We start from the raw sequence: 12,587 nt of genomic DNA on the forward strand, positions 1-12,587 counted from the left end.
CACATATGTGCTTGTTGCTGATTGGTTAACACAAGTACAAAGCAAAGGGTTGCACATAGGCATTAATCACCAATAGATTAAAGACTGGGAAAGGGAGCACAGAACTGGACAGGCGTGAAAACCTCCTTATTAAACTTTTACTAGTGATTGATATAGCATTCATCCGTAGATGTGGTCAACTATGCATTAAGAACGGGTCAAAGTACAATGTTTTTCCTGAACTCAATGTGAACTGAACATTCTGGGGTGGTGAGGGAATGTCTTAGTATAAGAATGGTTTGTGCAGCATTATATGCAGGAGCGAAGCTTAAAAGCAAGACTTCCCATCAGGCCACAGTCATGTGCAAGACTTCCCATCAGGCCACAGTCATGTGTAGAATCATAGCATCCCGTCATATATAGATGTCATCCCAGAAAACCTTTTTACATAGCCACCACATATGGAACATTGTGCCTGTTCCTTCTCCACATCACCAAAAATTACTAAAAACATTTTTATACGTTTTTGAAAGTTTCCATGGGGTCAAATACCAACAATATTGCATTTTTTTGGAAATGTTACCTCAAGGTTTAGCATTCTGTGAATTTCTTTTTTTTTAATATTTATTAAAATTTTCCACATTTAATACAAAAAATCAAAAAAGAAAAATCAAAAAAATTAAAAACACATAAGTTTTACAATTCCATATTTTCAGTACCATATTTCCCTGACTTCCCCACACCTCCCCTTCTTGTATTCCAATTCAAATTGTTAGTTCAACAAGTTCCTATCCCCAGTTTTTAACCTTTTTATATTTAATTCATTTTAGAAAAACCAATTTTAACTTATAGACATCAATATTTGTACCTCAGTGCTCAAACCTTTTTCTAAAGTCGACCCAAATTTCCTTCCACGAATTCCCCAATTTTCATACTAATAACCAAACAAAATAAAAAACAGATTATAATTGTACACCCTTTGGATTCCCAGACCCACCACCCCCTTTCCCGGTTTCGATCCCCAGCAAATGTCCATCAGTCTTAATCTACTATTAGCCTGGAGATCTCACGTCCGAGGCTCTTAATTCTCTCTCAGTTCCTCTCTGCCGGTTTTTTTTGATAGTCCTTAGTATTAAACACCAGATCTCGGAGCAGCTCTGTCCCAATAAGGTCCATGTTTCTTCCAGCCAGACCTCCATACTTAGAAGTAGGGCCCAAAAGTCCAATTGTCGTGAAAACTCCAGCTTCCACTTTAATCAAATTTGTAATCCATAGGTCTTCAGATCTCCACATAAGGAGATCTCTCCATTCTTCAATCTCCAATTCAAAGCAGATTTTCATCGTCCAGTACTTATTTTCCCTTGTAATCATCATGTCAGGCCTCTGGTTCGATTTCTTATTTTCCTTTGTAAGCATCCTGTCAGGCCTCTGGCTTTCCTTTGTCATTTGCAGAATTACAGCTCCTCCTTCCTTCTCCTCAGGAACAACATATGTCTCCTTCTCCACACTTTCAAAATTCTCAACTTTCTCTTTTTGTCCAGCTGCATGGGCTTCCTGAGTCAAATCCTTATCAAATTCAGTAATGTTATTTACTGTCAAGTCCAGAGTTGCAACATTTGTAGCCAAAACATCAATTTGGCCTTGTAACTTTCCCAAGAGAACAAAAACTCTGTCCAACCCAGCCTGAATTTTCCCTCCTCCAGCCATTCTTGTAATGTCCCAAATCCCCCTCTAGAGGGATTTTGGTAACTTAATATTCTTTCCAGTTCAAATCCAAAAGTCAGGTTAGTTTGTATCAGTTCTTCCTTGTTTTCAACAAAATAAAACCAAATTGCAACAAATATATCCAGCAGAGACAGCAGAAACAAAGTTCTCTTTTTCCTTCTTGACAGCTGATTTTGACAGCTGTCAAACTCTTCTATTTCTCCTCAGCAGGCTCTCTCGCGAATCACTCCCGGGTCCGGGGGGGGGGTTGACACTTCGGCTCTCAAAATTAGCTCTTATCCTCCAGTAAAATTACTTATACTTATACTGCCAAATCGTGAAATTAATATCTTTTATCCAATAGAAAAAAAGAAGTTATCTCGACCTTAGTTAACTAGTCCTTGCTTTAAATTTTTTACAAGACGGGGAGGCGGACTTCCTGTTTGCGCCTTCCCCGATCGTGCCAAATTCAGAAGAAAATTTCCTTAACAAGTCCAATTTCCGTACTACTCACGGGTTGTTACTTTTAGAGTCCAATTGTTCACAAGAAGAAGTCAGCGCTCTCCGACCATGGCACACGGCTTCACTCCACAGGAGGAGCAGTCGACTCTCAGCACCGCGCCGCTCACCCCGTCCCCCGTTCCGAAGCCTTTAAAAAGGCTCTTTCGCAGGTCAGGGGGCGCAAATGGTGCCCGCCGAGTCACCAGGTTCACAGGCTTCAGCGCCTGTGATTTCTAAGGGTCCCCGCGTCGCCACAGCGGCAAGACCCAGCTCCTGCAGAGCCGATTCCCTCCGGAGCTCGGAGGGAATCCGCCATTAGCCGTTCACGCTAACCTGGAAGTCCCGCATTCTGTGAATTTCAGATTTACTTTCCATAAATTTTCCCACTCTTTCATATCTGTGTTATTGAGCCAAGGAAGAAGGGCTACCCTTATGCTATTCATATAATCAGTTATCAGTAATCAATATATTCATATATAATCTCACACATAATCAGGGCTTACAGTATTTTATAATCCATTTTGAATCAAAGGGAAGCTGTGCCTTAGCTAACTGCAAACTGCTCGAAACAGCAAAATTAGGAGCCGACCTTTCCCCTACAAACATCCGTGCACCCTGAACAAGGGGAAGATGTGAATCAGAGATTCTGGTACAAAATCCCCTCAGATACAGGCTAAATTAATCCACTGGAACAGGAAGAGCTAAACCACAAAATCTCCAAAACTCCCTGTCCTGTCATAACTAGGGGAGAGGTTAGACAGAGCGTCACTGCAGGCAATGGAAAGCAGAAGTAGAACTCTGTGCTTGACCAGTGCTTGACCAGGAGCTGGAAGCATGGCAAGGAGCTTGCTAATTGGCTAATTTTCACTGGCGATATCGTGACTGTCTCATGGTTGTCCCATGATCTATGATTTGCTGTGATTTGCTCATGTATAAAGACCTCGGGATTTCTGTCAATTGGGGTCCCAGTTCCTTTTGGAAGAGATTCCAAACTGGGTCCTTATTGCTTGGCAATAAACTTCTCCTTCTTATTCTCCATTGCTGCGTCTGCCTGATCCTTATAATGCAAATTGGGTACCTGCTATTACCTTCACGTGCTTCATTATATCCAAAATCCTGGGCCCATTGAATCATGACAGCATTACTCTCCTCCTTCTTGACTTCCCAGTCAAGAAGAAGAAGAGTTTGGATTTGATATCCCGCCTTTCACTCCCCTTAAGGAGTCTCAAAGGGGCTAACATTCTCCTGTCCCTTCCTCCCCCACAACAAACACTCTGTGAGGTGAGTGGGGCTGAGAGACTTCAGAGAAGTGTGACTGGCCCAAGGTCACCCAGCAGCTGCATATGGAGGAGCAGAGACGCGAAGCCGGTTCACCAGATTACAAGTCCACCGCTTTTATTAATAGTTGTTTTCACACACAAAATCAGTGTGATACCTTGGTTTACGAACTTAATCTGTTCAGGAAGTCTGTCCTTAAACCAAGGCATGCTTTCCCATAGAAATTAATGGAAAATGGATTAATCCATTCCAGACAATGAAAAACAACCACTAAAACAGCAATTTAACATGATTTTTACTATCTAACAAGACCACTGATCCATAAAAGGAAGGCAATAATCAATGTACTGTACAATAAAATAAATAAGACAGTATTGTAGATGATAAAACTCAAAATTATTATTTTTTTCTTACGTGCACTGATGATAATAATTGTTTGTATGGGGGGCTTTTATCCATTTCTGCAGTCACACAATCAACCAGTAGCTGAACTGGGTTCCACACAATCATAAAAACGAAGTAACAAGCCACAGTCAAAAGTCAGTGCCATAAAACAAAGAACAAGACACAGTAAAAATAAAAGAAAAAGCCACACAAACAAAAAGACAAAAGTTAGCAAAGACAAAAGCTCCAAATATAACCTCTGTGTTGTGTGGGTGCTCCGGACTCAACAGCCGACAGACTCAACAGGAAGCCTCTGATTAGCAGTGGGGGACTCAATTTACAAACGGAACACACTCAACAGGAAGCAGAACATGTTCTGTTTCCAAGGCAAAGTTCACAAACCCAAACACCTACTTACAGGTTTGTAGCATTCTTATTCCAAGTTGTTCATAAACTAAGTTGTTCATAAACTAAGCTGCTCTTAAACCAAGGTACCACTGTAGTTGGCACTGGGAATCTGATTAACCCACATTGTGAAAAACATCCATGGTCCCGATTCAGTCCACAAGTGACAGCACTGAACCTCTTGGTGGATTGTCATGCTAATCTGCCTTTGAGGTTCATTTGTTCCAGAGAAGTAAACAAAACAAAGTGAATGTGTTTCCACACTGCCCCATCCAAAAAGGGTGAACTCTAGAATTCTATGAAAAAGAATGAACATTGAGTGAATGTTCACTAAGTTTCCCACGTTGACTGAAGCTCTTTCCACACTCCAAGCATTCAAAGTTTCACCCTGTGTGAGTATGTTTATGTAAAGTAAGGTGTGTCCTCCGACGGAAACTCTTTCCACACTCCATACATTTAAATGGTTTCTCCCCTGTGTGGGTTCGATGATGAATATTAAGGGTGCAACTTTCGCTGAACCTCTTTCCACACTCCATACATTTAAAGGGTTTCTCCCCTGTGTGAGTTCGTTGATGAGAATTAAGCTGATTCTTCCAACTGAAGCTCTTTCCACACTCCATACATTTAAAAGGTTTCTCCCCTGTGTGAGTATGTTTATTTAAAGTAAGCTGTGCACTCTGATGGAAACTCTTTTCACACTCCATACTTTTCTCCCCTGTGTGAGTTCTCTGATGTTTACAAAGTTTATCACGTCGACTGTAGCTCTTTCCACACTCCAAGCATTTAAACTGTTTCACCCCTGTGTGAGTTTGCTGGTGCGTTCTAAGGGCTCCACTTTGACTGAAGCTCTTTCCACACTGCATACATTTAAATGGTTTCTCCCCTGTGTGAGTTCTCTGATGTTTACTAAGTTTATCACGTCGACTGAAGCTCTTTCCACACTCCAAGCATTTAAAGTCTTTCACCCCTGTGTGAATACGTTTATGTATGTTAAGGTGTGCACTCTGACGGAAACTCTTTCCACACTCCATACATTTAAATGGTTTAACCCCTGTGTGAGTTTGCTGATGTAAAGTAAGGTGGGTACTCTGACCAAAGCTCTTTCCACACTCCATACATTTAAATGGTTTAACCCCTGTGTGAGTTAGCTGATGTGAAGTAAGTGAGCTGCTATGACGGAAACTCTTTCCACACTCCATACATTTAAGTGGTTTCTCTCCTGTGTGAGTTCGTTGATGTTCTGCATGTGTTCGACTATCAGTGGAAGTCTTTCCACATTCCAAACATTTAAATAGTTTCTCCCCCGTGTGAGTTCGCCGATGTGAAGTGAGATGTGTCTTTCGTCTGAACCACTTTCCACACTCTAGACATTCAAATGGTTTCTCCCCTGTGTGAGTCCGTTGATGTACACGAAGTGAACTAATATGACGGAAGCTCTTTCCACACTCTATACATGTGAATGGCTTTTCCCCTGTGTGAATTAGTTGATGTTTTCTAAGTGTTCCCCTGTCACGGAAGCTCTTTTTACACTCCATACATTTAAATTGTTTCTCCCCTGTGTGGGTTTGATGATGTGAAGTAAGGTGTGAACTCTGACCAAAGCTCTTTCCACACTCCATACATTTAAATGGTTTCTCCCCTGTGTGACTTCGATGATGCGTATGAAGGGTCCAACTTTCGCTGAAGCTCTTTCCACACTCCATACATTTAAATGGTTTCTCTCCTGTGTGAGTCCGTTGATGTCTTTTAAGTTTTCCACTCTCACTGAAGCACTTACCACACTCCACACATTCATATTGTTTTTCCCCTGTATGAATTCGCTGATGTTGTTTAAGAGTGGCATTACTACTATAACTCTTTCCACACTCATTACATTGAAATGGTTTTCCCCCCGTGTGAGTTCGTTGATGGTTTGTAAGGTTTCCACCATCGATAAAGCTCATTCCACGTTCTGCAGAGTTCTGTCGATTGTCTGCACCACCTGCTTTGAAGCAAAGGGAGAAATGATTTTAGGGTTTCAAGGAATATCTTTGTATGAAGGGAGATATATAAATTACATAAATAATGATAATTGTCTAGAAAAAAAATAAAGTGGTAGAAATGTTTCAAATAAATAAATAAATAAATAAATAAATAATCTATAATTACTGAAAGCATTTCCCCAACACCTTTTACCCATATTTCTGTATTAGTCTAGGTAATAATCATCATTTAATCATGTAGTGCAGGGGAAAGATGTAAAATCAAAACGCTGTGAGAGGAAAAAGGTTTCTGGTTACTCTATGAAAGCAGATCCCAGAAACAAAGAGGAGCATGGGAAAAGGCCTCTCTGCTTCCTTCTTCCTGCCTTTTCTCTCCTCTCCATCTTTTCCCCTTGCCAATGTGTTTCCCTCCTCCTGTCTCTTTCCACCCCTGCGCCCATATCTTACCCCCTGTAACTCACCAGATCTCTCTGAGGGCCCTGGGAGGGAATGCTCAACAGTTCTGGGGAGGGATGCAGGAGGCAGCCTGACCAAGTCAACCGTCCATCTTCCTCCTTCCATTCTAGCTAGGTTTGCAGAATCAGACTCTTTCATCCTTCCTGAGGAGCTCAGAAGCGAAAACGAGCTGCAGGTTTCTGAGGGATGAAGAAACAAAGGGAGCCTCACATTTAGTCTTGACACCTGGCTATCTTAGATGCCGTTTCTGTGTAGAAAAGGTTATGAAGCTTAATTTACAACTCAAAGAATGTGGTATGGCTCTGGGAATGCTTTTAATCTTCAAGGCCTTTTGATAAACAGGATTCTGCTGTCGAGGCTCCTAACAAGCCTGAGTTATTGTTCTTCTATCTAACCATTGGCGAGTTGCTAATTAATCTAAAGAACTGATTGGCTTTTGAGTTTTGAATCCACGTGGGTTCAAAGGGGATAAAACCTAAGGAAGCCAACTTGCAATTCCCTAACATACCTTGCCATGTGAGACCATTGTCTTGCAAAGAGGACTTGCCCTGATGCCAGGGATGCGGAGAACAGTTCTGTTTCACACTTTCATTCTCGTTGTGAGTATGTTCTGTAGTTAGTGATATTGAAAAATGTTTTTATTTGCTGTTTGGGATTTGTAAGAGATGTGCCAACTTTTATGTTTGAATAATCTTGTTTTTTAAAAAATTCTGGAAAAAGGACTTGTCCCTGTTTCTGTCTTTTCTGCCTTTCTTCCGGGGAAGCTAAACCAGTACCTGACCACTTAGTCACCTACCAGAGCCTGATGGATTTCTGTCTGTGCCATGGTAAAGTGAGGCAGCCCAGTAAAACTGGAGAGTAATCTCCTTCCTTAGCTTACTTTTCAGGGCTGTTCTAAGATAAGGAAGTGGTGGCAGCAAACTACTGTTTCTCTTTCTTTATGTTCTGAAAAAGATTTGGCGCAGCCCCCCCCCTCAGCCGGGTCTTGACGGAGTTGGAAGGCAGGCTGGAGAGGTGGGAGAGTGTGCACGAATGATACACAAGCCCCAATACAGCTCCATCCAGCCATGTCCCCATCTCCCCTCCCCTGGGACTCACCAGATCTCTCAGAGGTCCCTGGGAGGGAACGCTCAGAGGCTGTGAGGAGGGATGCAGGAGACAACCTGACCAGGTCAACTGTCCATCTTCCCCCTTCCATCCTCGCTAGGTTTACAGATTCAGTCTCTTTCATCCTTCCTGAGGAGTCGAGAAGCCACCACAAGCTGCAGGGTCCTGGGAGAGAGGAAGAAACAAAGGGAGCCTCAGAGGCCCTGCAGGGATTCTCCTGCCCTAGATATTCCCCTGCTCCTGGAGAAGCACAAATGGGGCAGCCCCTTCCCAACAAAAACCCCATTCAAACATCTCCAGTGATTCCCATTTAATCTGTTGGCACCTCACTCCACTTCGTAAGGCTGGCATGGTATGCACACTAGTGACCTGAGAGTAGACCCCATTGAACTCAGTGGGGCTTATGGATAGAACTTGGTGCAAAAACCATAGGATCTGGCTCCTGCTGTTTCTTAGCCACCTCCTCATTTTCCTTATTCACGCAAAATGGAGTGATTTTTGGTTGTGCTTTCTTTAGAGAAGCTCTCTTTGGAGCAGGGCCCGTGGCACTCAGGAGAGACCAGAAATTCTGTAACCACTCCAGGTCAACACCATCTTTCCCCTTAATTCCTTATCATGTTTCCTTATACCATTTATAGCAATTAAAGCTTTTCTAACTTTAGTCTGCAGCAACTTCTGTGTCATTCACTTAGTGTTCTGCAGAATGCGGAGACTAGACTGGTGACTGGGAGTGGCTGCTGGAACCATGTAAGACCACTCCTAAAGGATCTACATTGGTTTCCAGTATGTTTCCAAGCAGAATTTAAAGTGTTGATGCTGACCTTTAAAGCCCTAAATGGCCTCGGCCCAGGATACCCGAAGGAGCATCTCCACCCCCATCATTCAGTCTGGACCCTGAGGTCCAGCACCAACGGCCTTCTGGCGGTTCCCTCAGTGCAAGAAGAGAAGTTACAGGGAAGCAGGCTGAGGGCCTTCTTGGTAGTGGCGCCCTCCCTGTGGAACACGCTCCCATCAGATGTCAAGGAGATGAGTAACTATGTAACCTTTAGAAGACACCTGAAAGCAGCCCTGTATATTGTATGTGCTGGAAGCCGCCCAGAGTGTCTGGGAAAACCCAGTGAACTCGGTAGCAGGTAAATACTATTGTTATTATTATCATTCACACAGGATGCTGATCAGCTTCACCCCAGTGCCTTGCCAGGGCAGGAGGGGCATGGTCTTCCTAAAAATATTGAGCTGAGCAAGGCTGGATGCAGCTCCTGCTCCCAAGAGTGGCACATGCCAGCACTTGCTCTGCTGGGAGGGGGCAGATGTTTAACAAGGTTGGAAACCAGATCTCACCCGGCCCTAGGGACTCCTCCCAAGAATCCTGGGGGCCAGAATTGGTTCAGGGCCCTGAGAGTTGCAAGGAGACAAAGACTGCAATTCCCAGAGTGGTCATCAACCCCCCCTTCTTGCCAGGGATCTCTGGGAATTGTATTTGGGTAGATGGTGGGAGAGGGTCTCCCCTCCAGTCTCCACACTTGGGGGGGGCTGTATCTCCCCACTCCACAGGGCTTCTCCTTCCTCGGAGTCCTTGGATGCTTCTCTGTGTTGTGAAATGCGACTTTCCCCTCAATCTGAAGGGGGCTTATTTGCATGCCCTCTTTTTGTTGCCCCAAAGACTCCTCCCCCAAAGGGAAGGCAGCATCTTGATCCAAAGGAAGAACAGAGTCGCAGACCTGCTGGACACTCAGCCCCTCCCTGGCTTGGCAGAGAGGAACTGGGGGCAGGACCCTCTGCTCCCTGACTTGGGGGTCTCACCCCCCATGCATGAGCTGAACGGGGGGGTTGCCTCCCCCCTTGCAGCCCTGGGACCCCCTTCTCCCCGCTGCCCCCCAAGGGGGAAGAGAGAAGAGACTCACCAGATTCCAGGAGGGGCACCGAGGAAGTTTTTGCAAAGCAGAGAGAACAAAGCAGCCTCCTCGTTGCTCGCAGGGAGGGACTGGGCAGGGAGGGGCTTCTGCCCGGGAGGACCTTGCCCTCCCCCGCCCTCCCCTTCCTGTCCTCTCTAGGAATCCCGCTCTGCTCCTTTTAACCCTTGGCAAGCCGAGGGCACCCAGACCGCCCCTCCCTCCCTCTCCCTGCCTGCTTCTGCGCTCTAGGGCTGCCCTCCCTCCTCCATCTGGGCCAAGGACTCTGCATCAAGGCCGCCCCCCCATCTTATGCAGACAAGGGAGGTGGGGGTTTCTGCATTATGCCGTGTGCATCTGGATCCCTACTTTGAAATGACTCAATAAGTGAATGTTAAAGGGCCTTCCCTGGGACCCACCGGCAGGGTACATCCTGGAAGTCTCCCCCCCTCCACACACACACACACACACACACACACACACAAACGTACGTTTCTCTTTCCCTGGGGGGCCAAGAGATGCTCCCCTGCCCTGCACCCCCGGGGGCCCCTTTGCGGAAACTGACGTGCGATGCCCACCAAAGGGAAGGCGAAGGTGAAGGACCCCTGGACCTTTGTCCGCAGACAGCTCCCCCCCTTTCTTCCCCCACAACAAACATAACCACAGTTTTGAAAATCCTTCATACTCTGGGCATGTGCAGATTTCGCAGCTTTCTGCAAACCAGAGGCAGAGAAGAAGTGGCCAAAGAACCACCTTGCAGAAAAGGGGCCTTGTGGGCTGAGGTGCAGGATCCCTGAGGATCCAGTACAGGAAGAACTGAACAGGGAAGAACTGCCCCCCCCATCATAGAGGGCATGGCACCCCCGCTTGACTCGCAGAAATAGACTCCCGGAGGAGCGAGCAAGGGAGGTGAATGAGCAGAGAGGACAAAAAGATGAAGATGCAGTGATGGGGAAGGGAGGGGCCCCCAAAAAGCTGCAAAGTGGGAACCCAACACCTGCAGGGCTTGCGTGGCAGGATGAAGCCCCTCCCGTGCAGGAGATTACCCTCCCCCCACGCACAATAACACTGGGATATTCAAAAGGTAAAGGACCCCAGTCAAAGGCGACTGTGGAGTTGGGGCGCTTGTCTCCGCTGTCAGGCCGAGGGGGCTGGCGTTTGTCCACAGACAGCTTTTCCGGGTCACGTGGCCAGGAGGACTAAACCTCTTCTGGACTAAAACTCCTAGGGGCCAAGGTCCCGTTGTCCCCCACCTCCCAAAAAGTTGATTGACATTAAAATGGTGAGGGGTGTGTGGCATCATCTCATCCATTAGACTGGGAGGAAGAGGGTGTGGGAGGGAAGCCCAGCCAAGCATTGCCAGGGGACGGTTGGGGGCGCTGGCAGAGAATTTCCTGGAGGGGCTCCAGAGCTGCCTTGGCGTCTTCCTCCTGCTCAGGAATCTGCTTGAAGTAAAGCGGGGGGTGTCCTATTCCCACTGCACCCCCTTCCTCCAGGGAGGTTGGATTCATGGAATCCTAGGAAATGTCAGAGCCAGCCGGCCAAAATCACAGAGAGCATGTGATGAAGCTAACTCATTATTAGCAGAAACAAGGACTGCTCCAGGGAGCTAGGAATAGTCAGCACTCAACTCTTCTCAGTAGTTGCAGAGATCCGGGCGGAAGAATGTCAATGGTCTTACATCCGACCTTAAACAATATAGGTTATCTAGGCTAGCTAGAGAGCAAGGAGCCGATATAATGTGTCTTCAAGAAACCCATAAACCAAAAAAAGACAAAAAGACATTATTTAATAATTCAGCTTGGGAGGTATTAGCAGAAGCAAGAAGTAAAGCAAAAGCAAGAGGGTATCAGTCCTGGCAAATAGGAGAATAGATATTAAGATGACAGAAATGGAGTTAGACAAGGAAGGTAGATTTATGGTGCTTAAAGGTAAACTGGAAAATAGTGAACATTTATGCTCCAAATAAAGGACAGAATAAATTCCGAAATAAAGTACTTTTAAAAATTTACCAGTTCTCAGAGGGCAAAATTATTATAGCAGGCGATTTGAATATGGATATCACAAAAATTAAAACAATTCATTCAGTAACTGGGGACTGCAAGAAGCACCTGGCATCCTAGGTTTAAAACCCAAAGCTACCCATATATCCAGCAGGCATAAACAGCATCCTGTATAGACTTCTTTATTTTGGGAAAGGCAAGCAATTGGGTAGTCAAAGGAATTACAACACGCCCAATATTAATTTCAGACCATGCCCCTCTAAGTATTGAGTTAGAATTAAGACTGAGTAAGGACAAGAGACCTTACCATAATAAAGGACAAAAATGGTAAGGACCTAGCAGAAGACATCAAGAAGAGGTGGCAAGAATACACAGAGGAATTATACCAGAAAGATATGGATGGCTCGTACACCCCCGGTAGTGTGGTTGCTGACCTTGAGCCAGACATCCTGGAGAGTGAAGTCAAATGGGCCTTAGAAAGCACTGCTAATAACAAGGCCAGTGGATGTGATGATATTCCAGCTGAACTGTTTAAAATTTTAAAAGATGATGCTGTTAAGGTGCTACACTCAATATGCCAGCAGATTTGGGAAATTCAGCAGTGGCCAGAGGATTGGAGAGGATCAGTCTACATCCCAATCCCAAAGAAGGGCAGTGCCAAAGAATGCTCCAACTACCGCACAATTGCACTCATTTCACACGCTAGCAAGGTTATGCTTAAAATTCTACAAGGCAGGCTTAAGCAGTATGTGGACCGATAACTCCCAGAAGTGTAAGCTGGATTTTGAAGGAGCAGAGGAACCAGAGACCAAATTGCAAACATGTGCTGGATGAAAGCTAGAAGAAAAGACTCCCTGGAAAAGACCCTGATGTTGGGCGAGATGGAGGGCACAAAG

The 12,587-nt window shown here is 45.3% G+C and overlaps 1 protein-coding gene across 1 annotated transcript in view; it reads right to left on the minus strand.

Moving 5' to 3' along the window:
• LOC310756460 (uncharacterized protein) overlaps positions 1-12,587 on the minus strand; it is a 133,414-nt gene that overhangs the window by 77,691 nt on the left and 43,136 nt on the right. Inside the window, exons 2-3 of the mRNA XM_083600588.1 lie at positions 7,788-7,961; positions 6,695-6,868 (exon numbers count right to left, since the gene is read on the minus strand). Coding sequence (XP_083456714.1) covers positions 6,695-6,868; positions 7,788-7,920 — 307 coding nt within the window. The 5' untranslated portion in view covers positions 7,921-7,961. The remainder of the gene's footprint in view (positions 1-6,694; positions 6,869-7,787; positions 7,962-12,587) is intronic.

The sequence above is a fragment of the Podarcis filfolensis genome (genome assembly GCF_964270895.1).
Source record: "Podarcis filfolensis genome assembly, chromosome: 2".
In the NCBI taxonomy this organism is placed as follows: Eukaryota; Metazoa; Chordata; class Lepidosauria; order Squamata; family Lacertidae; genus Podarcis; species Podarcis filfolensis.